This window comes from Macaca nemestrina, chromosome 12, assembly GCF_043159975.1.
Source record: "Macaca nemestrina isolate mMacNem1 chromosome 12, mMacNem.hap1, whole genome shotgun sequence".
Lineage (NCBI taxonomy): Eukaryota > Metazoa > Chordata > Mammalia > Primates > Cercopithecidae > Macaca > Macaca nemestrina.
The window spans coordinates 133472216-133498233 of record NC_092136.1 but is presented as its reverse complement, the minus strand read 5'-3'; the positions used below and the strand labels follow the sequence as shown (position 1 = coordinate 133498233).

Below are 26018 nucleotides of genomic sequence, written 5' to 3'. Positions count from 1 at the left end.
CTGGTACAGCATAGTAAAAATAATTCTGGCCAGTATCCACCCAAGGAAAGAAGAATCCAAATGTGTTCATTACTCATGAACTGAGCACGTACCCCAATACACCAAAGAAGTCAGTTCCAAGCCAACCACAGCTAGAAACGTCAAAAGAGAACCATTCCCTGCTTGCAGGAAGGGAAAATGCAGAACTAGCTTTCAGGTAACAGAAATGAGACTTCAGAGACTGCCTTCCCTTGGGTGGAAGAGCAGGTGATTAGAGTCCCTGGTAAACATCTGCCCAAACAACTGGCCCTTGGATTTGAGAAGAACTTAAAATAGAGGAAATAACATAACATAATAAACACTACTATGTACTGGCTATGAAGTATGATAAAGTGAAAGAAAGAACATACAAGCCCTTGCCTTATTATTTGTCTCAACCAGATCCATGGTGCCAATCCAGACCCAGGCCTTCTGGATGGAGGTGAACAGACCAAGAAGATAATCAGAGAATCCAAACCCCTACCTATTTATACTAACCTTAAAGTTCACTCTAAGGATGTCAGTTCATTATATAAATGCCTTCTACATGGGCTGGTGTGGTGGCTCATGCCTGTAATCCGAGGCGGGAGGATCACTTGAGGCCAGGAGTTCGAGACCAGAGACTGGGCAACATGGAGAAACTCTGTCTCTACTAAAAATACAAAACTTAGCCAGGCATAGTGGTGCGCACCTGTAATCCCAGCTACTCAGGAGGCTGAGGCATGAGAATCACCTGAACCCAGGAGACGGAGGTTGCAGTGGGCCAAGATCGCACTACTGCACTCTAGCCTGGATGAGAGTAAGGCTCCATCTAAAAAATAAATAAATAAAATAAATAACAAAATGCCTGGCAACTAACATCATGTACATCAACATTTGAGACACAGTGGGTTACGTGGCTGTATGTGTCCACTGAGTGGTTGCAAGCCAAGGACATAAACATTTAGAAACCTGTCCTAATCTTAGATGACAATACTTAAGATGTTTGTTATGTTTAAGATGTCTGGTATATTCAGTTTCTTCCTAAGATGGTGAAAAAGTAGCCCCTATTTAGTAAGTGGTCATGTAGCAAGTTAACAACAGCACAATCGCAACTCAGTACTTCCGTAGTGCTTTAACCTAGACTCTTTTGTTTCTATCTATTTGATTTCCTTGGTTTTACATTTTATATTAGAACAATTAATTTATTTATTTTATTGATGGAGCCTCATTCTGTTGCCAGGCTGGAGTGCAGTGCTATGATCTCAGCTCACTGCAACCTCCGACTCCCAGGTTCAAGTGACTCTCCTGCCTCAGCCTCCTGAATAGTTGGGATTACAGGCGTGTGCCACCACGCCCAGCTAAATTTTTGTATTTTTAGTAGAAACAGGGTTTCACTATGTTAGCCAGGATGGTCTCAATCTCCTGACCTCGTGATCTGCCTGCCTCAGCCTCCCAAAGTGCTGGGATTACAGGTATGAGCCACCGCGCTGGGCCTGTTAGAACAAATCTTAGTCAAAAGTCCTCATGTGCCAATAAAAAAATAAGAGTTTTTCATATTTGTATTAGTATATGCAAACAGATCTTTAGAAGATATTCCTAACAGGCGTATTTCTCCATTTAGACTGCACCATTCTCTTACAAAACCTAACTTTAGTAAGTGGGGAAACAACGTTGGTTTACTTTCTCTCTTTGAACTTTTTTGCCTCTCACATGTTTGACAGACCTAATGCTGACAGTTTTCTAAGATTTATTACTGAAATTTAAATTTAACACAGCACATGAAAAAGAGTCCAATATTACACTTTCATTCACTACATTAGACTTTCAGAATTCACTACCAAGTATATCTTTTAACATGTGTGTGATGTATGAAGGAAGCAGACTCCTGCCTATTTCTTCATTCATTAATATATTCACTCATTTATTCAACAAACATTGAACATTATTGCGCACCTAGCAGGTACTATATTTGGGCCAAGAAATGCAATGAACAATTCCTACTCTCATGGTCCCTGCCTTCTAATAATACACAAATAAACAACACACATAAACAATATTCTAATTATACATATATAATTAATTGTAATTGCAATAAATACTATAAAAGTATAGGGGTCCACAAAAGTGTATAATAGGGGGTGCGAATCTGAGAGATCAGGAAAAGTTTCCCTCAGGAAGTGACACTTAAGATGGAATATGATGAATAAGCAGGGTTCAGCCATATGCAAAAAGGTGGCTGCAGAGCATATCACATGCGATGGGCAGCACATGCAACAGCTCTGGGCATGTGTGGGAAAATGAAAGCAAGCCAAGGGAGCAGAACTACACTGAGCAAGAGGCAACTGGAGGGAGGGAAAATCGGAGCAGTAATAAGAAGCTCAAGGCTTTGGGCTTTGTACCAAGAGCAACAGAAAGCCCCTAAAGAATTCTCAGCAAGAGAATGAAAAGAGTAGCATACTTAATTATATTTAGAGTATGAACTCAATTATTTTTTAAAATGTACAGAAATGATAGTAGATATATTACAAATATTGAATTGTTGCAATGTTTCCCTAACATAGAAGGATTATGAATAATTATTTTTCTTTATGTATACTTTTCAAGCTTCCCAAATTTATACTATCCATAAATTCTGACAGTTAAAGAAAAAAACAAAAAAACCCACGCCCTCAAACACAACACTGGAGTAGCTCCCTTCTTCCCTTGCCTCAGGGAACTTTTCCATCCATTGCACACATTTATTTGCATGATACACCCTTGAATCCAGACTTAGTCAGCTATAAATTCTAAGTGACAACTCATCTATGCCCCTGCACTTCATCCACTACCAAAGCTGTAACTCAGATGACAACTTTTTTTTTTTTTTTTGACACAGGGTTTTACTCTGTCACCCAAGCTGGAGTGCAGTGACACAATCGTATCTCACTGTAGCCCTCTACCTCCTGGGCTTACCATGCCTGGCTATCTATCTATCTATCTATTTAGAGATGGAGTCTTGCTCTGTCACCCAGGTTGGAGTGCAACGGCACAATCTCGGCTCACGGCAACCTCCACCTCCCAGGTTCTGGGAAGGGATTCTCCTGCCTCAGCCTCCCAAGTAGCTGGGACTATAGGTGCATGCCGCCACGCCTGGCTAATCTTTTTTTTTTTTTTTTTTTTTTTTTTAGTAGAGACGGGGTTTCACCGTGTTGGCCAGGATGGTCTCAATCTCCTGACTTCGTGATCCACCCACCTTGGCCTCCCAAAGTGCTGGGATTACAGGCATGAGCCACCGCGCCCAGCCCTTAATTTTATTTTTTGTAGAGATGGGGGTCTCACTGTGTTGCCCAGGCTGGTCCTCAGATGACCACGTGTGTGTGTGTGTGTGTGTGTGTGTGTGTGTAATTATTATTTTTAATGTCCAGAATGTGTAACACAAGGGCCAGAGCTTCCTCCTGGACTCAATTTTATAAATTCTCGATTGGTTGGTGAGGCCAATAGGGATACTTTTTCTTGTCTAATTTGGTTTCCAGAAAAGCTTAGTTCAAGTCCTCAGTGGTCATCTGATCAAGTGGAATTAAGTTCTTTATCTTCTCCATCTGTTTCTCATATTCTACAATCCGGGCCTTTGAGAGAGACACCCACTCAGCACAAGATTTCACATCTTCTTTTTCTTCGGCATCCACCTGGGCAGTATATTTATCCTCTGGCACAGGAATCTTCAGGGCATTAAACTTCTTCTCAAAGTCATCCACCAAGCCGGCCTTGGTCACACTGGCCTTGTAGTAAGCCCAGTCGATAGCTGGTGGATTCTCAGGTAAAGCAGCCAACCTGGAGGTGAGGGTCTCATTCCAGGACTTCAGGGAACCAGCAATGGCCTTTTGGTTCTGGGGTATGATCTCCGCAAAAGCTACCCAGTCAATGGTTTTTAGAGCAAGTTTTCGCCCAGCCATCTTGGGATCCTTCACCGACCCTCGATGACCACTTTTAACTGTGGTTCGGTTCTAAGCCAATCCACAGTGTCTCTCAGTTCCATTACATTTCTAATGGAAAATACCACTGACACTACTGATGCCCAATGAAAAGAACGAACACTGTAGGAATCTTAGCTAATACATTAGCTTAAGGTAGTTTATAATGTACTTAAGAGGAGGAATAGAAAAACAGCAAGTAAACCTAACCGTGGTGCATAGTTACTCCAAATGTCTGTCTTCATTTGCAAACTCAAGTTTGGGACTTGAAATTCTTTCATATTGTGTATGTATACATGTTCAGAATCTTATTACGTAACAAGCCAATTATACCTGAGTTCAAAGATTTAAATAGATTTTTTTTTAAAGCACCTTACCTTCAAAGCAAAGCATTTCAGGTTTTCAACACTGTAGTAGTTTGCAGTTTTCAAAAGATAGACAACTTTGTTACATGGCTGTCAGCGAAAAGATTCTGCTAACCAGACCACACTGAAATATAGAAATGTTCTCAGCAAAGAGCTTGAAAGCACTCCAGGATCCAGATGTTCAGGCTACTGCCCCTAACTTTAAAGCACAGCCCTTACTTAATAGTTTAAAGCTTTCCTACCTATCATTCAGTTTATTTTCTGACAACTACTTTTACTCAGCTTGCTTGTTCTCATCTAGGTTTCCTTTTGTATATCTTCCCCTTCATGTTCCCAAGCCAAAAGTGAACTTCCATATATTGAAAACCTATGATACTGAAACATCAGATATGGAATTAAACAACCAAACAAAATGTACTAAGTGCTGCTTAGTAAGTGTGCAGAATTTGCCTTTATTAAAAACCATAAACTGGGAAGTATATAAAGAAAGAATGGGAGACACAAGGAGGTTCAGCATACACCTAAGGCAGCAGGTTGATTTATTTGATAAACAGACATCCAATTCCAGAGACCCTCTAGTGCTCTTCACTAGCACGGAACTCCACAGTTTTCAATGTCCCACAGATCATATCCAACTTACACTCACCCTCTTCACTAGCATGGAACTCCACAGTTTTCAATGTCCCACAGATCATATCCAACTTACGCTCACCCTCTTCACTAGCATGGAACGCCACAGTTTTCAATGTCCCACAGATCATATCCAACTTACACTCACCCTCTTCACTAGCATGGAACGCCACAGTTTTCAGTGTCCCACAGATCATATCCAACTAACACTCACCCTCTTCACTAGCATGGAACGCCACAGTTTTCAGTGTCCCACAGATCATATCCAACTAACACTCACCCTCTTCACTAGCATGGAACGCCACAGTTTTCAATGTCCCACAGATCATATCCAACTTACACTCACCTACACGGCTTATAATGGCGAACTGACACCTCCCAAACCATCCATTCCAACTGCTCTTAATAAATGTTGCCCAAGCATTTTGTAAGCATTTAAGGATGAGGAAAGCAATGTTTCTTTACCAAGGTATGGTAAGAGCTTTGGGGGTAGTAAAATGGAAGCAGGTGGGTAATACATCATCGGTAAATGTAGAGAATTTGTCAATCGTTGTTTTGGTGTTGAAATTTTAAACATACGCCACTGCTTTTGGAATGGAATGAAACTCTGAATTTAAGGGGAAAGCTGGAGAGACGGGTTGGCAGTATATTAATAAAGTTGAGTTCTAGTCCTGATCCCACCACTTAATAGTGATGTGATTTAAAGCAGGACTGAACATTCCCAGGCCTCAGCTGCCTCTTGCTGAATCCTGTCTTACAGCAGTGGTTCCCAACTGGGATACTGCCACCCATGGGACATCTGGAGATGCCTGCAGTCATTTTTAGCTGCCATAACTGGGATACTGCTACTTGTATTTAGAGGCCAGAGACGTTACTAAACATCCTACAATGCACAAGACAGCCTCCACAACAAAAAATTATCCACTCCAAATGTCAACAGTGCCAAAGCTGAGAAACACTGGTTTACAGAATACCGTTAAGCTCTAAGATTCTATAACCTATATGTCTATACAAGTTAAGAGGGCCAGGTATCTGCTTTATGGGTAGAAAGCTTAACATAAAGGGATTAAGTAACTTGCTGAGATCATAGTGTAAACCCATATGGCAAAACCTGGGTCTCCTGATCATCAGCCCAACTACAGAGTGACTAGATTTGGCCTCTAGGACAGTTCTTTCTTCCAGAGAAGTCTAACACCAACCTGTACACATAAGAAGAGGAAGGTTTTTAAAAAGTACCTTATCTAGCTAGGTATGTAACAAGGCAGAGTCCAAGATTTTGCTCTCCAATGAGTGCCGCTAACTTTCAAGTAATAATAAATTCTTCCAGATTCTAAAGACTTCAACTAACACTTTCAAATGAATATGAATAGAATCCACAAGAGAGAGCTGGGAGGTCATGATTTTATGTTCATAATGCTTTGGTTTAATGCCTAAGCATATGGTTTCTTTCAGCATTTCTTGAAAAATATATACTCTCTGATTCTTAAGCAGAAATACTTTATTTGTTGATTTCTTTCATACTGTTCCCTACTTTTTCCTAATATGCAAAAAAAAGTGTGTGTGTGTGTGTGTGTGTGTGTGTGTGTGTGTGTGTGTGTGTGTATCTCATTCATCCTAACACTTCATGGCACAATAATCTCAGGACATTAAATTTCTGTTGCTTCATTTTACTAAGAGTGTTTGGGAAAAGACAATATTAAAACTCTTGGCCAGGTATGGTGGCTCACGCCTGTAATCCCAGTACTTTGGGAGACCGAGGCAGGAGGATTGCTTGAGCCCATGGGTTTGAGACCAGCTTGGGCAACAAAGTGAGACCCTGTCTCCACAAAAAAATTAAAAAATTAGCTGGGCATGGTGGTAAACCCCTGTGGTCCCAGCTACATGGAAAGTTGAGACAGGAGGATTCCTTGAACCCCAGGAGTTCAAGGCTGCAGCAAACCGTGTTCTCCAGCTTGGGAGACAGAGCAAGACCCTGTACCAAAAACCAAAACAACAACAACAACAACAAAAAAAACACTCACACACTTTCTAAAAATTGAAATAAGAAAACCTCTTGGGTGGACACAGCCTGTGGAACCTGGAGTCCTATCTATTTACATGGCATTTTCTTGTCCTGAACTCATTCATTCTTAATAGCTATTTATTTAATAAGCTGTTTATTTTGTATGTAAACTCACTGATTTGTACTGGCAGCTCTTTTACTTAAAAATATGCTGGAATTTCCACTAAAGCCTCTTATTATTCAAAGTTTGCTAGTTCAGGCATGAAAATTTCCCTTAGGCATAGGAGATCTAATCTTTTCTACAAATATCACTGAACCACTTTTTAAATCCAAGAATGTCAAAGAGAAATTTTTCTTCTTTACTCATGAAACTTAAAACCAGATTTTTGTTTTCTTTAAAAAAAAAAAAAAAAAACCAGGATAATCATCTGTCCTCTAGATAAAATATTTTTCCAATATAGGAAAATAGATTTTAAAACTTGCTATCTCATCTAACTAAGCCATAAGGGGAGCTTTTTAAAGAGAAGGTTATTGTAAATTAGAATTGTAACCTATAGTTTTGAAGAACCAGAGGACTCATAATACTTCAGAACTCAGAAGGAATAAAGCAAAGCAGAGAATAATATTTTATATTTGCATAATATTTTATAACTTAAAATTCTGTTTACACACACAATCTTATTTGGTCCTTGTAATGATTCTGTAAGGCGGGAATTACAATCACCTTTCTGCAGATTAAGAGGATAGGGCTCAAATATGTGAGGGGATTATTACAACCTCAAAACTACAAAGCATCAGCAACCAAAGCAGAACCCAGGTCTTCTAACGCCAAATTATTTTAAAATAAAGATAAAGAAACACACAAACTAGTCCACGGCCTCTCACCTGTCAAAGCTATAATACGTTTGAACAGAAACACTTGTCAGCCCTTCCAAAAGAGCCAGTGAAGTACCTGCCCCACTCGCAAACCCACAACTAAAGAAGAGAAACTCACGTCCTTACACTGTGATGTTCTCTCATCAATGAGTATTTGTATATATACGATGTTCCAAATATTACACGACACAGAAGACAAGCTTCCCGTCCTCAAGTTACAGACTATTTAGAGCCAAGATACACACAGAGGAATTGCATATTGCCATTAAAGATTTAAATTAGTAGGTCAATACAACAACAAATGATATGATTCAAGGAAGACTATGACTGGGGTAGTCACAGTGGAGCCTCCAACAGGAAAACAAACATGAAGTTATGAATATGAAATTAGGTACAAAGAATGTTTGTTAAGAATGAGAACAGAAATCACAAAAATATTACAAATTTTAAAAGCTGGCAACACAAAACAAAATTTAGAAAAGTAACAATATGTTTATTAATTCCTTAGTCTCTATAATGTTTGCCACATATTCAGGATCTTTGATCACCTCACCATATGCCCATGATTTTGCAATACTGTCTAGGAAATAATAGTTAAGACTTTCCTTTAACGTGGTTAATCTTAAAATTTAATATTAACAGCTTGGAATGGTTTCTTTCTACTTCATAACTCATTATTGAAAATCATGCAGAGTTTTAAGGACCACTGTTAAATCTGGGGCATTTCAAGTTTTCTTGTAGTGTGGCTAATCCTAAATACCCTTTGACATAAGAAAACTCATAACCTGGTTTTTCAACCACATCCACACTGTCATGGCATTACGGGGGCTTGCACTAGCATTCATGGTAGGCCCTACAAATTCATGTTACAAACCTAGGTGAGTCAAATAAGATGGCAGAGTATTCCTGGCAGCCATTCCAACACCGAGATGCCCAGCAATAGCAACTATACACAGCAGTGGCTGTGGACCACGTAAGTTATCCCACTAACCCAAACTGAACATGCTCCCAATTCGAGTTCCCTCGGCTGGGAAAAAAGCCAGTGGCAATTTAATACTACCCAACATGAAGAGAAGAATGACACAGGGAAGAAGAGTGGAAGAAGAGAACCATCTTAACTGACCACAGCTAAAGCATCTTATTTTGAAAATTTGAGGACACAATGCTAAGTGAAATCCAGGGTCTTGTAAGTGGTTCCTTTGTAAGCGAAGGGCTCTAAAACTGGTTAGATGGGCTTCCCTTTAAATCTGCCTCTGAATAATTAAGAACCAAACGAACTGTAACATAATAGTAATGGAAGTAGTGGCAGGAGCAACAGTAACAGTAAATCTCTACCACATATTGATGAAAAACAAAACCTGAGAGCTTACTACTATGACAGGTACTCTGCTAAGCACTTCACATGAATTAACTTTAATTTTACTGTATTAATTTTATTTTAGTGTCATTTTTGTTATTTTTAGACACTCTGACAGATTTATACATAGTCACTATTTTGTAAAACAACCCTACAAAGCTACTTTACATTATTACTACTCTTTTATAGATAAGGAAATTGACTTCAACAATCACACAGCAGAGCTGAGACCGAACCCTAGGTCTATCTATGCTCCTTCACGACAGGAATTCAGAAGAGGAAGAGACCACCTCAGTGAAGAGATCCACTGAAAAGGCTTTACAGACAGGTGTATGAAGCTGGATGTTGGGGAATGAGTTAAGAGATGAACAGAAAGATAAGATGATGACCTGCATTTGAGGCAGATGGGCCATGGTAACAAAAGAAGAAAAATGGAAATGCACAGGGTTATTCAGAAGACAGTGACAGAATAAATCTACAGAGCCAAAGACCGTGCTACAAATCCTGTGATTCCCCCAGTAGAAAACGAATTAAAGTCTTATGACCCATGTTCTCCTTATTATGTAGCCATAAGCTTTCTTTTACATAGAAAAAAGAGAAAAAAAGAATATTTCTTTAGAGTCCAATTCCATCTCCCCAGTTGTCTATGAAAGGGCAGATGCAAAGAGCGTGCAAAGAATTGCCCCATCTCTGTCACCTGGAAAGCCAGATCCAGTGATTTCTGCCTTGATGGTAAGGTGATTTCCACTGGAAACTGAGGTTTTACACCAAGCATGTCACGTCATTATCCACTACAGAGGAGGTACAGAAAAGGACCCATCATGGAGGCTTAAAATCAGAGCCTCTAAACTCCAGCTAGTTTTCTTCCTCAAGGTTTCATTAGAAGAGGTTTTTTGTGTTGTTTTGTTTTTTAATGTGAGCTAAAAGGTGCTGTTCACACATGAGAATAATGACAACTAAAGTTTTAACAGATTTTACTTACTTTGCACGTAGGAAACGTACTTGACAAGAAAGGCACAGAAAGTAAAATCTGTGAGTTCAGGAGAGATCAAAACAAAAACACTCCTCCTCAAAAAGTTACCCGACTCTGAACTCACTTGAAGGAATAGTTTTTTGCAATTTGCAAACAGCATGTGGGATATTAGCCCCAGGGTCGTAAAGGAGAAAATATTTGTTCTGGCTTCCATAAAATCCAAATCCCTCACCCAACGTTACAAAAACCTCCTCTCCCCACTATTGCCTATGTTGGACAGAGAGAGAAAGAGTGAGGGAGAAAAAGGGAACAACAGGGAGTGATCTGCTGTAAACGGACACCAGAGCCGGATGAAAGAGGAATTCCACCAATTTCATCTCAGCATTTTGTTCTATTTTTCATATGCCTTAAGTCTGCACAAGCTGTACTAACAGGATGAAACACTGTGAAAATCACAGAAGTAAGCATCTCTAAAATTACATGCATAATCTGTTTTCAATTTAAATCAAAGTCTCATCTCTGACCTACCTCTAGAGAGTAACTTAAGCTGGAAATATATATAGAAAATGATCAGATGTTTGACACTAACAGTCATCACCCACAAAATAGAGAAGTCAGGCTTCAACAGAATTCATGAAAAGAATAAATAAGAGAATAACATAATGCTTTTGCATACCACTCTTGAAGTTTACATGCAGTTAGCATCTATTTCAGCAGACACTCTAAAAATACGTGTCCTCTATAGGGATCCTGGGCCCTAAAGCAGCCTTCTCAACCTGAGGTGGTGCATAAATGGTCTTCTGGGGGGGTTACAAATCCCCCAAAACAGTATATAAAACTTTCCATGCATATGCATTATATTAGTCTGTTTTCATGCTGCTGATAAAGACATACCCAAGACTGGGCAATTTACAAAAGCAATAGGCTTATCGTAGTTACAGTTCCACGTGGCTAGGAAGGCCTCATAATCATGGCAGAAGGTGAAAGGCACATGTCACATGGCAGCAGACAAGAGAAGAGCTTGTGCAAGGAAACTCCCCTTTCTGAAACCATCAAATCTCATAAGACTTATTCACTATCACGAGAACAGCATGAGAAAGACCCACCCCCATGATTCAATTATCTCCCATCGAATCCCTCCCACAATATGAGGAAATTACAGAAGCTACAAGATGAGATTTGGGTGGGGACACAGAGCCAAACCATATCATTCCACCCCGGCCCCTCCCAAATCTCATGTCCTCACATTTCAAAACCAATCATACCTTCCCAACAGTCCCCCAAAAGTTTAGCTCATTTCAGCATTAACTCAAAAGTCCACAGTCCAAAGTCTCATCTGAGACAAGTCCCTTCTGCCTATGAACCTGTAAAATCAAAAGCAAGTTAGTTACTTCCTAGATACAATGTGGTACAGGCATTAGGTAAATAAAGCCATTCCAAATGGGAGAAACTGGCCAAGACAAAGGAGCTATAGGCCCCATGCAAGTCCAAAATCCAACAAGGCAGTCAGATCTTAAAGCTCCAAAATGATCTCCCTTGACTCCAAGTCTCACATCCAGGTCACACTGATATAAGAGGTGGGTTCCCATGGTCTTGGACAGTTCCCCACCTGTGGCTTTGCAGGATACAGCCTCACTCCCCGCTGCTTTCACAGGCTGGTGTTGAGTGTCTGTGGCTTTTCCAGGTGCATGGTGCAACCTGTCAGTGGATCTATCATTCTGGGGTCTGGAGGATGGTGTGGCCCTCTTCTCACAGCTCCACTAGGTGGTACCCCAGCAGGGACTGTGTGTGGGGGATCTGACCCCACATTTCCCTTCTGCACTGTCCTAGCAGATGTTCTCAATGAGAGCCCCACCACTGCAGCACACTTCTGCCTGGACATCCAGGCATTTTCATATATCCTCTGAAATCTAGGTGAAGGTTCCCAAACCTCAATTCTTGACCTTCTATGCACTCACAGGCTCAACACCATGTGGAAGTTGCAAGGCTTGGGGCTTGCATCCTCTGAAGCCATGGCCTGAGCTCTATGCTGGCCCCTTTCAGCCATGGCTAGAGCGGCTGGAATGCAGGGCACTGAGTCTACAGGCAGCACACGGCACAGGGACCCAGGGCCCAGCCCACGAAACCACTTTTTCCTCCTAGGCCTCCGGGCCTGTGATGGGAGGCTTGGCTGTGAAGGCCTCTGACATGCCCTGGAGACATTTTCCCCATTGTCTTGGGGATTAACATTTGGCTCCTCGTTACTTATGGAAATTTCTGCAGCCAGCTTGAATTTCTCCTCAGAAAACAAGATTTTCTTTAATATCACATTGTCCAGCTGCAAATTTTCTGAACTTTTATGCTCTGCTTCCCTTATAAAACTGAATGCCTTTAACAGCACCCAAGTCAACTCTTGAATGTTTTGCTGCTTAGGAATTTCTTCCGTTAGATATCCTAAATCATCTCTCTCAAGTTCAAAGTTGCACAAATCTCTATGGCGGGGCAAAATGTCACCACTCTCTTAGCTAAAATATACCAAGAGTCACCTTTACTCCAGTTCCCAACAAGTTCCTCATCTCCATCTGAGGCCATCTCAGCCTGGATTTCATTATCCATATAACTATCAGCATTTTGGTAAAAACCATTCAACAAGTCTCTAGGAAGTTCCAAACTTTCCCACATTTTCTTGTCTTCTTCTGAGCCCTCCAAACTGTTCCAACCTCTGCCTGTTACCCAGTTCCAAAGTCACTTCCACATTTTCAGGTATTTTCAGTGGCACCCCATTCTACTGGTACCAGTTTACTCTTTTAATCTGTCTTCATGCTGCTGATAAAGACATACCTGAGACTGGGCAATTTACAAAAGAAAGAGGTTTATTAGACTTAAACAGTTCCACATGGTTGGGGAGGCCTCACAATCATGGCAGAAGGTAAAAGGCACGTCTCACGTGGCAGCGACAAGAGAAGAGAGCTTGTGCAGGAAAACTCCCCTTTTTAAACCCATCAGATCTCAAGAGACTTACTAACTATCACGAGAACAGCACGGGAAAGACCCACCCCATGATTCAATTATCTGCCACTGGGTCCCTCCCACAACATGAGGAAATTACGGGAGCTACAAGATTTGGGTGGGGACACAGAGCCAAGCCATATCAAGCATAAAAGCACTTTTTGGAGGAGTCCGTAGATTTCATCTTTTCCTATAAAGTAGTCAAAACCTAAGCTATTTCACTGACGTTACCCCAAGATCTAAAACTGTCTGGCAAATAAAAGATTGAGATTTTTTTTTTTTTTACTCAGCTACTGCTTTAGTGATTCACAGCAAAGGTTCTTAGCTCATTCTCTATCACCAGTGGACTTACCAGCTAGACCAAATATGGTCAGAGTGAAAACTTCATATCTGATGCTTACAAATCAGATTGAATTAAAAATAGCAACCTAACCAATTGGTTATCCATTTTTTCTTCCTGGTAAACAAACACAGGAATTCTTGAAACACTAGATCTAGTAAGTAAAGCTGTAGATTTAAAAAACAAAAAAAGAACAAAAAAAACCCCAACAGTTTTCTGAATAAATTTTTCCAACCTCTCAGGATGGAGGAGGGCTTCAAACCAAGTTTACCTGCCTACAAAACACACCTAAACTTTCAGAAGAGGAAGATATTTCTGTTGACCACATTTTCAAAACCTTCAAGTGCAATTATAATTAACAAATATGAACTAATTCAATTAATCAGTTATAAATTTATATGCCTACAAAGTCACTCCTTTGGATCTAAAACTCATATACCTAAGGTGGGTTAGCTGATAAGAAAGGGAAAGAAGTGTGGATGTTTTGGTGGTAGTGTGAGAGAGGTTGGGTTTAAATTACTTTCAAGTGATTTGGATTACAACCAATATTATTTCCCCAAGGTCCAAAAAATGAATCACATGCAAAGCTAGGAAATGAATCCAAAATGCCTAACACCCACGATACTGTGCTCTTTTTTTCACCCAGAAAACTATCTGAAAGGCTGCAAACAACACAGCCTTCCAGAGATGCAGTGGGTGGTTTTTGTCCACACAGTACATTGGATGGCACCTTTCAGTAAACCAGCACTTCATCCTGTGGAGAACGGAATCTCAGATTTCAGCTGGAAAGCTTGGTAAAGTTACCTTTGTACTTTGTCCCTGAATGTCTTCATCTATAGCTATTACTAGTAGACTAAGTAGGTGCTGTTTCAGGTGGCTGTCTAGTGTGGAATAGTTGTAATTCTCCAAATTTTAAGTTAATGATAAATGTTTGCTTTTCAGACAAACTAATTCAAGGACAGAGATTATAGCTATAGAGTTGGGCATATTTTTTAAATAAGAGAGCCCCATCTTTAAAGCAGTGATTCTTAGGGAGAGACATACAACCCCAACCCTCAAGAATATCAGAACTTCCTGGGGGTGTATGCAATGAAAAAAACAGCAAATATTTAAGTTCATAATTTTGTTCTGAGAAGGAGTTTCCCTCTTATTGCCAAGGCTGAAGTACAATGGCGCGATCTTGGCTCACCACAACCTCCACCTCCCAGGTTCAAGCAATTCTCCTGCCTCAGCCTCCTGAGAAGCTGGGATTATAGGCGCATGTCACCACACCAGGCTAATTTTTTTTATTTTCAGTAGAGAGAGGGCTTCTCCATGTTGGTCAGGCTCGTCTCGAACTCCCGACCTCAGGTGATCTACCTGCCTTGGCCTCCCAAAGTGAGCCACTGCACTCGGCCCATAATTTTGTATTTAAAAAAGGAAAACAAAAACATTACCCTTACAACAAGAACAGTTAAAGAAGAGTGTGTGACTCTTCCATTAACGAGAGGGGGAACAGGTGAAGTAAAGTTGCTATTCCTGTTTTCAGAAGTGTAGCTGATTAGGTGCCACGAAGGGCCCTTCTGCTCCAACAATGAGATCCTGCAAAAGTCAGTTTTTACTCCACATCTCACAAGGAAGTGGCGGAATCTTTAAAAGGACAAACTGATACAGCTGTAGGCTAAAACCAGAGAGCAGAAAGATGGGTGAGGAGTGTTAAACTGAGAGCAAAGGCTCATTTTAACACTTCAGTGGGCCGGGCACGGTGGCTCACGCCTGTAATCCCAGCACTTTGGGAGGCCAAGGCAGGCAGATCACCTGAGGTCAGGAGTTTGAGACCAGCCTGGCCAACATGGCGAAACCCTGTCTCTACTAAAAATACAAAAATTAGCCAGGTGTGGTGGCAGGCGCCTGTAATCCCAGCTACTTGGGAGGCTGAGACAGGAGAATCGCTTGAACCTGGAAGGTGGTGGTTGCAGTGGGCCCGAGATCATGCCACTGCACTCCAGCCTGGGCAACAGAGTGAGACTCCAACTTAAAAACAAACAAACACACACTTCAGTGGGGACACTGAGCCCTTGGACCAGCAGAAAGGCAGGTAAGAGGAAAGCGGGGCCTGAGATTTTGAGGTAATGCCAGAGATCCTGAAAGAGCTAGTCACCCCAGAAAGAGGCTGTCCTGTCACTCAGTGGAAGGCCGCACTCTCAAGAAAAACCATCCTTGGCCAGGCACAGTGGCTCACACCTGTAATCCCAGCAGTTTGGGAGGCTGAGGCAGGTGGATCACCTGAGGTCAGGAGTTCAAGACCAGCCTGGCCAACAAGGTGAAACACTGTCTCTACTAAATGTACAAAAATTAGCCAGGTGTGGTGGCAGGCACCTGTAATCCCAGCTACTCGGGAGGCTGAGGCAGGAGAATTGCTTGAGGTTGCAGTGAGCCAAGACTGTCACTGCACTCCAGCATGGGAGAAAGAGCAAAACTCCATCTCAAAAAAAAAAAAAAAAAAAAAAAAAAAAAGCATCCTTGGCATAGCAATATCCAGAATCTATAAGGAACTTAAACAACAAGAAAAAAACAACCCCATTAAAAAGTGGGCAAGACATAAACAGATACTTCTCAAAAGACATGTATGTGGCCAATACACATACAAAAAAATGTCAACATCACTCATCATCAGAGAGATGCAAATCCAAACCACAATGACATGCCATCTCACACCAGACAGAATGGCTATTAAAGAATCAAAAAACAGGCCGGGTGCAGTGGCTCGCGCACGTAATCCCAGCACTTTAGGAGGCCAAGGTGGGCAGATCACCTAAGGTCAAGAGTTTGAGACCAGACTGGCCAACATGGCAAAACCCTGTCTCTACTAAAAATACAAAAATTAGTTGGGCATGATGGCAGGAGCCTGTAATCCCAGCTACTTGGGAGGCTGAGGTAGGAGAATCGCTTGAACCCAAGAGGCAGAGGTTGCAGCGAGCCAAGATCATACCACTACACTCCAGCTTGGGCAACAGAGCAAGACTCCATCTCAAAAAAAAAAAAAAAAACCAATAGATGTTAGTGAGATTGCAAAGAAAGGGGAATGCTCATACTGTTGGTGGGAATGAAAATTAGTTCAGGCCCTGTGAAAAGCTTGGACACGTCCAAAAGAAAAGTTTGGACATTTCACAACTAAAAGCAGAACTACCATTCAACCTGGCAATCCCATTACTGGGTATATACCCAAAGGAAAAAAAATCAGTCTATCAAAAAGACACACGTACTTGTATGTTTATCATAGCACAACTGACAACAGTACAGACATGGAATCATGCTAGCTGCCCACAAATGGTGGACTGAATAAAGAAAATGTGGTGGCTCATGCCCATAAACTCAGCTATTTGGGAGGCTGAGCTGGAAGGACCACTTGAGACTGAGAGTTCTAGACCAGCGTGGGAATATAGTGGGACCCCGTGTCTAAAAAAGTTAAATAAATAAAATAAAAAATAGTTCCCCAGGTGTGGTGGTGCATAGCAATAGAAAAACAAAAGAGAAAGCATCCTTGGGTTAGGCCTAGATTTTCATAGATTAATATCAACCAAATATCCATTTATAATACAAGCAAAGAAACCACCATATGTACAAGTCATAAGAAATAACAAACAACAGATTTAGATCTCTAAGAACTTCAGATATTTGAAATATCACATATGGAATATAAAACAGCTGTGCACACAATGTTTTAAAAATCTGAAAAGGAGTAAGCCAGGTGTGGTGGCTCACGCCTGTGATCCAGCACTTTGGGAGGCCAAGGCGGGCAGATCACCTGAGGTCAGGAATTCGGGACCAGCCTTATTAACATGGAGAAACCTCGTCTCTACTAAAAATACAAAAATTAGCCAGCATGGTGGCGGCCGCCTGTAATCCCAGCTACTCCAGAGGCTGAGGCAGGAGAACTGCTTGACCCCGGGAGGTGGCAGTTGAGGTGAGCCGAGATCACACCACTGGCTCCAACCTGGGCAACAGCAGCAAAACTCCATCTAAAAAAAAAGGAAAGGAGTAAAAAAACTAAGCAAGCAAAAAGCGACTCAATTATAAAAAGAACTAAGCAAAATTTTAGAAATGAATAATATAATTGGTGAAAAAACTCTGGGCATTGGTTAAATAGTAGGTTAGATATGGTTGGAAGAAGTAGTTAAGCTGTAAAACAAAAATGAATCAAGACCCCAGAATAGCACAGAGAGAGAAGAACACAAAAAAAATGACAAAAAGGTTAACAGTGTTGGAGGACAGAATGACTACATATGTTTAATCGCAGTCACAGAAGGAAAAAATTAAGCAGGTAGAAGCTAGGTGATATTTGAATAGATAAGAACTGAGAATTCTCAAGAAAGAAAGAAATTCACAGGAATACAAACCACAACATATAACAAGTAGAATAACTGAAAAGAAATTCAGGCAGGGCATGCCTATAATCTCATGCACTTTGGGAGGCTAAGGCAGTAGGATCCCTTGAACTCAGGAGTTCAAGATCAGCCCGGGAACATAGTAAGACCTTGTCTCTACAAAAAAATGTTTAAAAAATTAGCCAGGTGAAGTGCTGCCCATCTGCAGTCCTGGCTACTTGGGAGACTGAGGCAGGAGGATTACTTGAGCCCATGAGGTCAAGGCTGTAGTCAGCCGTGATGTACCACCACACTCCAGCCTGGGCAATAGAGCTAGACCCTGTCTGAAAAAACAGTAAGAAGAAAGAAAGAAAAGGAAAAGAAAGTCACCCTATACACCTTGTAGTAATATTTTAGAATGCCAAAGACAAAGAAAGGATTTTAAAGTAGCTGGAAAGAAGACAGGCAACCTAGAAGACCAAAGACATGAATGACTACAAACATCATAACAGTAATAAATGGAAACCAGAAAGCATATGTAGTCCAAGCTCTAGAACAAAATAACTGTCAACCTAAGATTATGTATCTAGCAAATCTTTATTTCAAGAACAAAATTAGCCATATTTTCAGATATAAAAAACTAGTTCAACATTAAGAGACCTACACTGAAAGAAGTTTCCTTGAACTATTCTAACAGCTTCCTAATTGACCTCCCTCTCCAATCTTCTCTAATGTTCCTAAAACAATTCTGATCATGTTACTTTCCTGCTTGAAACTGCCAGATGAATTTCTAGACCCTATATAATAAAGTCCAAATTTCTTAGCTGGGCATTGAAAGTGCTTTACAATGTAGTTACTCGCCAATGTTCTCTTCGATGGACAATCTGTCTCTTCAATTTACTAGCTGTGACCTTGGGGCAGGTAATTAGCCTACCCAAGCCTAAGACTCAGTATCTGTAAAATGATACCTCTAAAACTGCTGAGACCAACTACAATAGCTCAGATGGTATGGACTGAACGTATGTGTCCCCACAAAGTTCACATGATGAAACCCTAACCCTAATGTGATGGCATTAGGAGGTAGTGCCTTTGGAAGGTAATTGGGTTAAATGAGATAATGAGATGAAAACTCCATCATGGGCTTAGTGCCCTTATAAGAGACTCCACGGCTCTCTTTTTCTCCACCATGTGAGGACACAGCAGCATGCAAGCCGGCAATGGGGCCCTCATCAGGAACCCAATCTGTAGGCACTTCATCTTGGACATCCCAGGCTCCAGAACCCGTGAAATAAATGTCTTATTTATGCCACCCTGTTTGTGGTATTCTGTTATAGAAGCCCAAGCTCACTAAGACCCCAGCTAGAGCAATAAGCACAATGCTATCACATAGTTTTCAGTAACTGGCAGGTGTTATCATTATAACTCACTCATCCCAAAATACAACATATGCATTCCCAAGTCCATGCCTTTGCCCAGTTTCCTCCACTTTCCCATCCACACTCCTGTCCCTCCCAAATCTATACTTAAGTCAGTCAAATTATCTGTACAAGTCCAGCTCCTTCTTGAAATTCTCCTCTACCAGGTCAGCCCAGACAGAGTAAGTGCTCACTTCTAAACCCACAAGATATTTACCCAAATGCTGCTCTGTTATTTAACTAAACTATATGTTCCCTCTGGTAAAGGAAAGACATTATCTTAAGTTCTCCTGTTTTGCCCACGGAGTGCTTTACTGCCATGAAAATGGAGACTACCAAATAAATATGGATTGGCTGATTAAGTTTCAGTACCCTGACAGAGATGCTTTAAAGGAAAAACATGCCCACCCCCCACACACACACAAAAAAAGCAGCTGTCTGGATTTGTCGCATCGTCTCTCAGCTTCCAGACAGCTGCACTTCATTCTAAAGACACTAAATACGTTCCTTAGAGAAAGACATCCAACAAGGAAGTCCATGTTGGGCAGGAAGAAGCGATGGGGCACATCAGCTGACAGTGTGCTTCAGGAAGCATCTTTCAGGGTCCAGTTTCAATAGAAGTCAATTGCACCCTGTATTTTTATCACTCAAGAGGAAGAAAACAGAGATCTTCCAGGGGCTGCCACAGAGTAGGTGCTCCATAATTTTTGGCTTGCTTTGAACAGGTGAACCAAGGCCATTACTCAGATCATTTTGTCTGTGTGTTCAAAAAGAAGTGGGGAGGCGGTAATCTCGGCAGCTCTCAGTTTTCCAGCTAACCATTTGCTGAGGACACCACAGCTGACTCCCCCACCCAAAAGTCAGTGGCAACTAATCTCTCAAATGAGTCACAAAGAATACATTATCAAGAAACTGAACTTCCAGTCAGCCACTCCTTCATCCAATGTGGCTGATATTAAGAAGCTAGAAAAAGGCACAATCCACATGCTATCACATTAAACAAACAAATTACATTTTCCCATTACTAGTGCCAAATTTAAAATTCCACTATTGCATCTACTGGAAGCCAAACCAAGATGCAATTTTTTTCATTACACAAAAAATATCCTCATTAAATAACGTTTGGAAAACAGACAAAGGAATAAAAGAATCAACCAGGAAAACCAAAACAACGAAAAGCAGAAAACAATTGGCTAGAACACTTCCACTCATAAACAGCCCCATCAACATTCTGGTTCCTTTTCATCCTGTTTTTCCCCCAAGCATGGATGTTTTGTGTAATTGTAACCATACAGTCTATACTAGTACACCTGCAGCTTGTGTCACTTAATGATATCATAAGCATTTCTCCATCTTTTTCTCCTTCTTAACCTTGCACAAAAGCAGATGGCAGAAAGATTCTGAAATTAAACCAAGTCAATAAATTCTTACCATTCTCTTTCTTCCACAATAACTGCTGTAGTAAAAACTGACACTTTTCCGGAAGTTCCCAGGGCCACTAGAAATAAGATGTTTTTTTAAAAAATGCCTCGACACAAAGAGTGTCTAAGAAATGTTTACTCACTTTCAAGTGACAAAGAGACACAAACTGAATATTTACTAGAATCACCTCTGGAAAGATAGAAAAAATCAAATTCAGCCTGTTACCAACAAATTTTTTATTGTCATTGAGAAGATACAGTACGCTCACACCTAACAATTAAAGCCCAATGTAAACTGCAGTCAGTTACCCTGACTCTCTAAGGGCTGGCGATGTTTTACTCATTTTGCAACCCTAGCACACAGAACAGTGCCTGACACATCATAGATACTCAATAAATGGCTGTTGTACTAAACTGAACTAAAGGCTATGATCTAAGCTTATTTAGAGATAGGAAGGATCACTGTGGGCTGTGGGCTGAGGCTGTCAAACACAGCAGATAGTATGAATATGGCAGAATTTGATTTTGGCAATAATTTTCAGGAGGAAGGTTGAACCATAGAAACCTCGGGAAACTCTGGAAATGAAAGATAACTAAGAAAAAATGTTCACATAGTCCTAACTATATTAAATAGTTTGATGTATTTATACAAGCAGCACTGAAACCTCTGCTGTATGTATTAACTAGTCATGGGAAATGTAACATACAACACATAACAGATACTACTTAAAACCAAAAGAAACTCACCAACACAAAACACTACAGCATTCCTGGGACATCAGAAACACGGGCTAACTCTCAGGAGGCTTTCTGTGTGCCACGCCAAGAAGCAAAGAGACAGTCAATTAAGGCTTTAGCTCTCCATATACAGCACCACAGTGGATACTGTCCTTGCTAAACTAGGTGTAAAAGAATGTGCTTACGAAAACTTTCAGGATCTCTTTACACTCCAGTGAAGCTATCTGCATATACTGCTAGAATTCTGAAACTATATACAAAGATCTGAAATTTGCATTCAACTTTAACAGCGTAACATTCACACCACCTGACTATAAACATACCACTTCCCTCCCCCGGTCCCCGAGACAGAGTTTCACTCTTGTCCCCCAGGCAGGCGTGCAGTGGCACAATTTTGGCTCACTGCAACCTCTACCTCCCAGGTTCAAGTGATTCTCCTGTCTCAGCCTCCAGAGTAGCTGGGACAACAGGCGCGCACCACCACGCCCAACTAATTTTTGTATTTTTAGTAGAGACAGGGTTTCACCATGTTGGCCAAGATGCTGTTGATCTCCTGACCTTGTGATTTGCCTGCCTCGGCCTCCCAAAGTGCTGGCACCCTGCCAGCTATAAACATATCTTAAAAGAGAATCCAGCTGGGCACAGTGGCTCACGCCTGTAATCTCAGCACTTAGGGAGGCCAAGGTGGGCACGTCAGTTGAGGTCAAGAGTTCAAGACCAGCCTGGCCAACATGGTGAAACCCCATGTCTACTAAAAATAATGCAAACATTAGCCAGGCAAGGTGGCACGCATCTGTAATCTCAGCTACTCGGGAGGCTGAGGCAGGAGAATGGCTTGAACCTGGGAGGCGGAGTTTTGCAGTGAGCTTTGCAGTGAGCTGAGCTCACATCACTGCATCAGAAACTCTGTCTCAAATAATAAAAAAAAAAATCCAACTTCACCACTAGGGTATTCTTCAGCAGACTCCATACATCCTAACTTCATTCACACATATTTTCCTTTCTTTTATTACATTTGTGCTTTTAAAAAATTCAAAGAATTTATGGAGAAGGAATTTGCTAATATCACATCTCTAACAGCTGCTAGTTGAATGTACTAAATCCATAGCTGTGTCTGTTACATTGTGGTCAACTTATACTTGATGAAAGTCTGGTTGCTTTCAAAAGAATTGATTTAAACCCGCCCCATGGAGTTTCCTTAAAAACAAGTTCCATAGAGCTTAGGGGTTGTGTGGATAATTCTGCCTGGATGTAATACTGCAATTACTTACGATTAAGTATCTCTAGTACTTATCCATTCAGTCTCCTTAGCCTGAAGCACTGAAGCACAAATGCCCATCAACAAGTCATGTGGGAATGAGCAGCGGATATAAAGTACTGCACGCTTTCAAGACAGGTGTTCTTTGTTTTTTTAAAAACATACATACAAGTCTGACAACGATTATAGCTGCCAGATAATTAAGAATTAGAACAATACAAAAGAATATGCCATTCTAAAAAAATGTTACTGGAGTCCAAACAAACGCAAATAAAAGAATTAAACATTTTTTAAAAAATTTCCCAGAAATTTTCATTTGCAGATTTTGACGTGCTTCAGCACACAAACTGTCTTATCTGAAGAATGAAAACTGTTACTGTTTTAATTCTAAATAAGGCACTTCCTCTAGAATATCAAAGATTTGGAAACCTAACACTAATTAGTACACAATCATTCAAAAGAGACATGTGGCATAACATTTGTAAAGCTGAACCACACCTGTCATGAGTCAACAAAAGAATATTTTATATACAAACCACATAGTGTTGAAAACTTGATAATTTGTTTAAACTGATCCATTAAAAGAACTCCACCGTCAAATGGAATAATACAAAAAACTAAAAATTGGATTAACAGAAGTAATGAAGGATTTCCCATTTAAAACGCAAAGGATATTACTCCCTACAAGGGTCTGAATCTCTCCATACTTCTCTTTCTTCATCCACAAAAGGGCACAATAATAGTAACAACTTCTTAGAGTTATCAAGATTAAATAAATTAGTACACATTAAATTCTTGTAACAGAGCCTGGCAAAGGGTAACCACAAAAGAAATGTTTGCTATTATATCAAGAACCAAAATTTTTAAAACGAAAATAAATTGTAATAGCAATTGAGAATAATCATGAAAAATAAAAAAGACACAGTTGTCACGACTTCTGGAAGAACAGTTTTAGGGTATGCTTAAAGCATAAACCAAATAATGGAAAAAGAGCCCCCTACTAAAAAAAGATAGCTACATGCCTTGCAAGTGGATTAATACATCCTATCACCTCGATTCTCTGTCATTAGCACTAGTTTGCAAAATTCGATTCTACCTCCTATGCTCTGCATGTAAATCCCAGCCCCTATTAGCAAAAAAGCCACAAAACTAGTCCCTTAGGGGAAGGAAATCAGAGGTTAAGGGTATGTGAAGCTCTTCGCATTTTCTAGTTTTATTAACAAACTACGAAGTTGAAATTCATTCCTGAGCTAAACTGCCAAATGCTTCTGCAACAAAAACTGCAAACTTTCACGTGAACAGATCTTTTCAACAATAGAGAGTTGTTCCAGGCTGTGAATAGGACAGTGTCAGTGTGACCAACACAGCGGGTGCTGGACATTCCTGACACCCTTGTCCCCTGGCTAGCCTTTGATCACTTATCTCCCAACTGCATTTGGTTTGGGGAATCACTTTCAGGCAAAGTATATAGACTTTGCCTTAGCGTGTATCATCTACAAGCTAAAACTCATCTTTTGTCACAGAGCCCATCACGAGCATGCCATTAGCATAAAGCACCAAACACAGGAATGCTTTGTTTTCCAAAATCTGTCCACCTTCACTACTAAACAGTCCCTCCGTGTTTTAATTTGTATATTCTGTAAAACATCATGGGATGACAGTGGCACTCAATTAAATAATAAAATGACCTAAGAACCGAAAAAGGTCCTGGTCTGGTTACCTGCGGATGGCTGCCAGGGGAAAAGTGTGGAGTACTGCTTTAGGTAAATATGAGGTTGAGGCTTCACTGCTTACTTAGAATGCAGCCTTGGAAAGCAGACTAGACTTGACTCTGAAAATAGATTAATGAAACCTAACCTCACAGAGTTGCTGAAAGGAGTAAAGGAAATAATGGCTCCAAAGTGCCTAGTAGATAGTACACGCTCACTAAACGAAAGCTATTTTAGTCCTCTGTACAACTGTCCAGGAAAATGTGGATCTAATGAGAATTCCAAACAGAGGGAAAGAAAATTGACAAAACTCAAGTTTATTAGTGTGTCTTGGTCAAATGCCCCGAATGCTATTTCCGGATAAGGGTCTGCGTGGTCTCCTCGGCCAGGACAGAGACAAAAAAGGTACTGGATTGATATCCATTTTATTTCTGCAAAAGAAAAGCAGCTCCTTTGTTTGTGTCGAGTCAAACGAACTGCAGATCCCCAGAAGGCTGTGCCCAGCAGCCCGCCAGGCCTCGGAGCTCTACCTCGCTGCTCCTCGGCGACGCCCCCGCTCACCGTCCCCTCTGGAGAGCACAGCACTGCCGCGCAGGGTCTTCCAGCAAGTTCCAGCGCCCACGCCGCAGCTGCCGCGCTCCCTCCAGAGGGCCGTGCCCACCGCCCGGGAGGGCCCCACGCCGAGGACGAGCCCACCGCCCCGCACAGGACCCCGCCCGGGAGGAGCCCGCCCCCGGCGTCCGACGGCTGTCCGGGGCCGACTCACTGCCTGGGACGCGCCCCCACCCCAAATTAGCTCCCCGCCCAGGTCCCACTGCGGCCGTCCCGGGGCCCCTCCAGCCCGGCCCCGCCCAGCCAGGCCCGAGTCCCAGCCCCGCTGCGGGAACGCGGGCGCGCGCCGCCCCTCCGGCCCGGGACCCCGGGCGCCCTCGGAGCCGGGACCGCTATTCTCTCCCGGACCGGCTCCAGCCGCTTCGGCCCGCTCTGCTTCCGTCGCCCGCAACCCTAGTCTCCCAACAGCGGAAACGCGCACACTCACCCCTGAACAGCAGCAGCAGGACGAAGTCGGGCAGCCGAGCGCAGAGCCGGAGTCGCGGCGGCCGCCTCAGCGCCATGTCGAGGGGAGCTGAGGGGCCAGCGGCCGCGCGGCGCAGCTTGTAGTCCCCGCGCATGCGCCCAGCCCGCCAGGACGCCGCGACCCGCCCCAGTTACCATGGCGACCGCCGGGCCCAGCCGAGCCGGCACCATGGTGACAGAGGAAGCTGAAGTCTGGTTGCTTACGGATGCAGCGATGCTCTGGACCGGCACATGGGTTCTCTTTCAACGGACTTGGCGGGAGGAGAGTAAAGAAGTGTGTCCAAGAGTGAAGCAGGGTATATTTCTATAGTTATAGAATAAATCCATCGCAACAGGTCGGAGAAGGAACACCCCTTTAAAATTTGGGAAACAAAGTATTTCTTATTTTACAAATAAGGGTGCAGCCCCAGTTATCTTGGAAGCTTTATTGCCTTCACATCTTTTGGGCCCCCAATTCCAAATGTGATGGAAGGAAAAGAGCTGAAATCTGCTTAAAACATAAGCAATACATACATTATACAATACATAAAAATGATGTCTTGCTAAAATAATTTGTTTCTGTGGTAGATCAAA

At 41.8% G+C, this 26018-nt stretch overlaps 1 protein-coding gene and 1 pseudogene across 1 annotated transcript in view; both read right to left on the bottom strand.

Moving 5' to 3' along the window:
- Positions 1-25549, bottom strand: part of LOC105476152 (junctional adhesion molecule 3) — a 73474-nt gene extending 47925 nt beyond the window's left edge. Inside the window, exon 1 of the mRNA XM_011731815.3 lies at positions 25408-25549. Within this exon, the coding sequence (XP_011730117.2) occupies positions 25408-25540 (133 nt within the window). The 5' untranslated portion in view covers positions 25541-25549. The remainder of the gene's footprint in view (positions 1-25407) is intronic.
- On the bottom strand, positions 3378-6204 carry LOC105476150 (ATP synthase subunit d, mitochondrial pseudogene; annotated as a pseudogene).
- Positions 25550-26018: the final 469 nt, after the last annotated feature.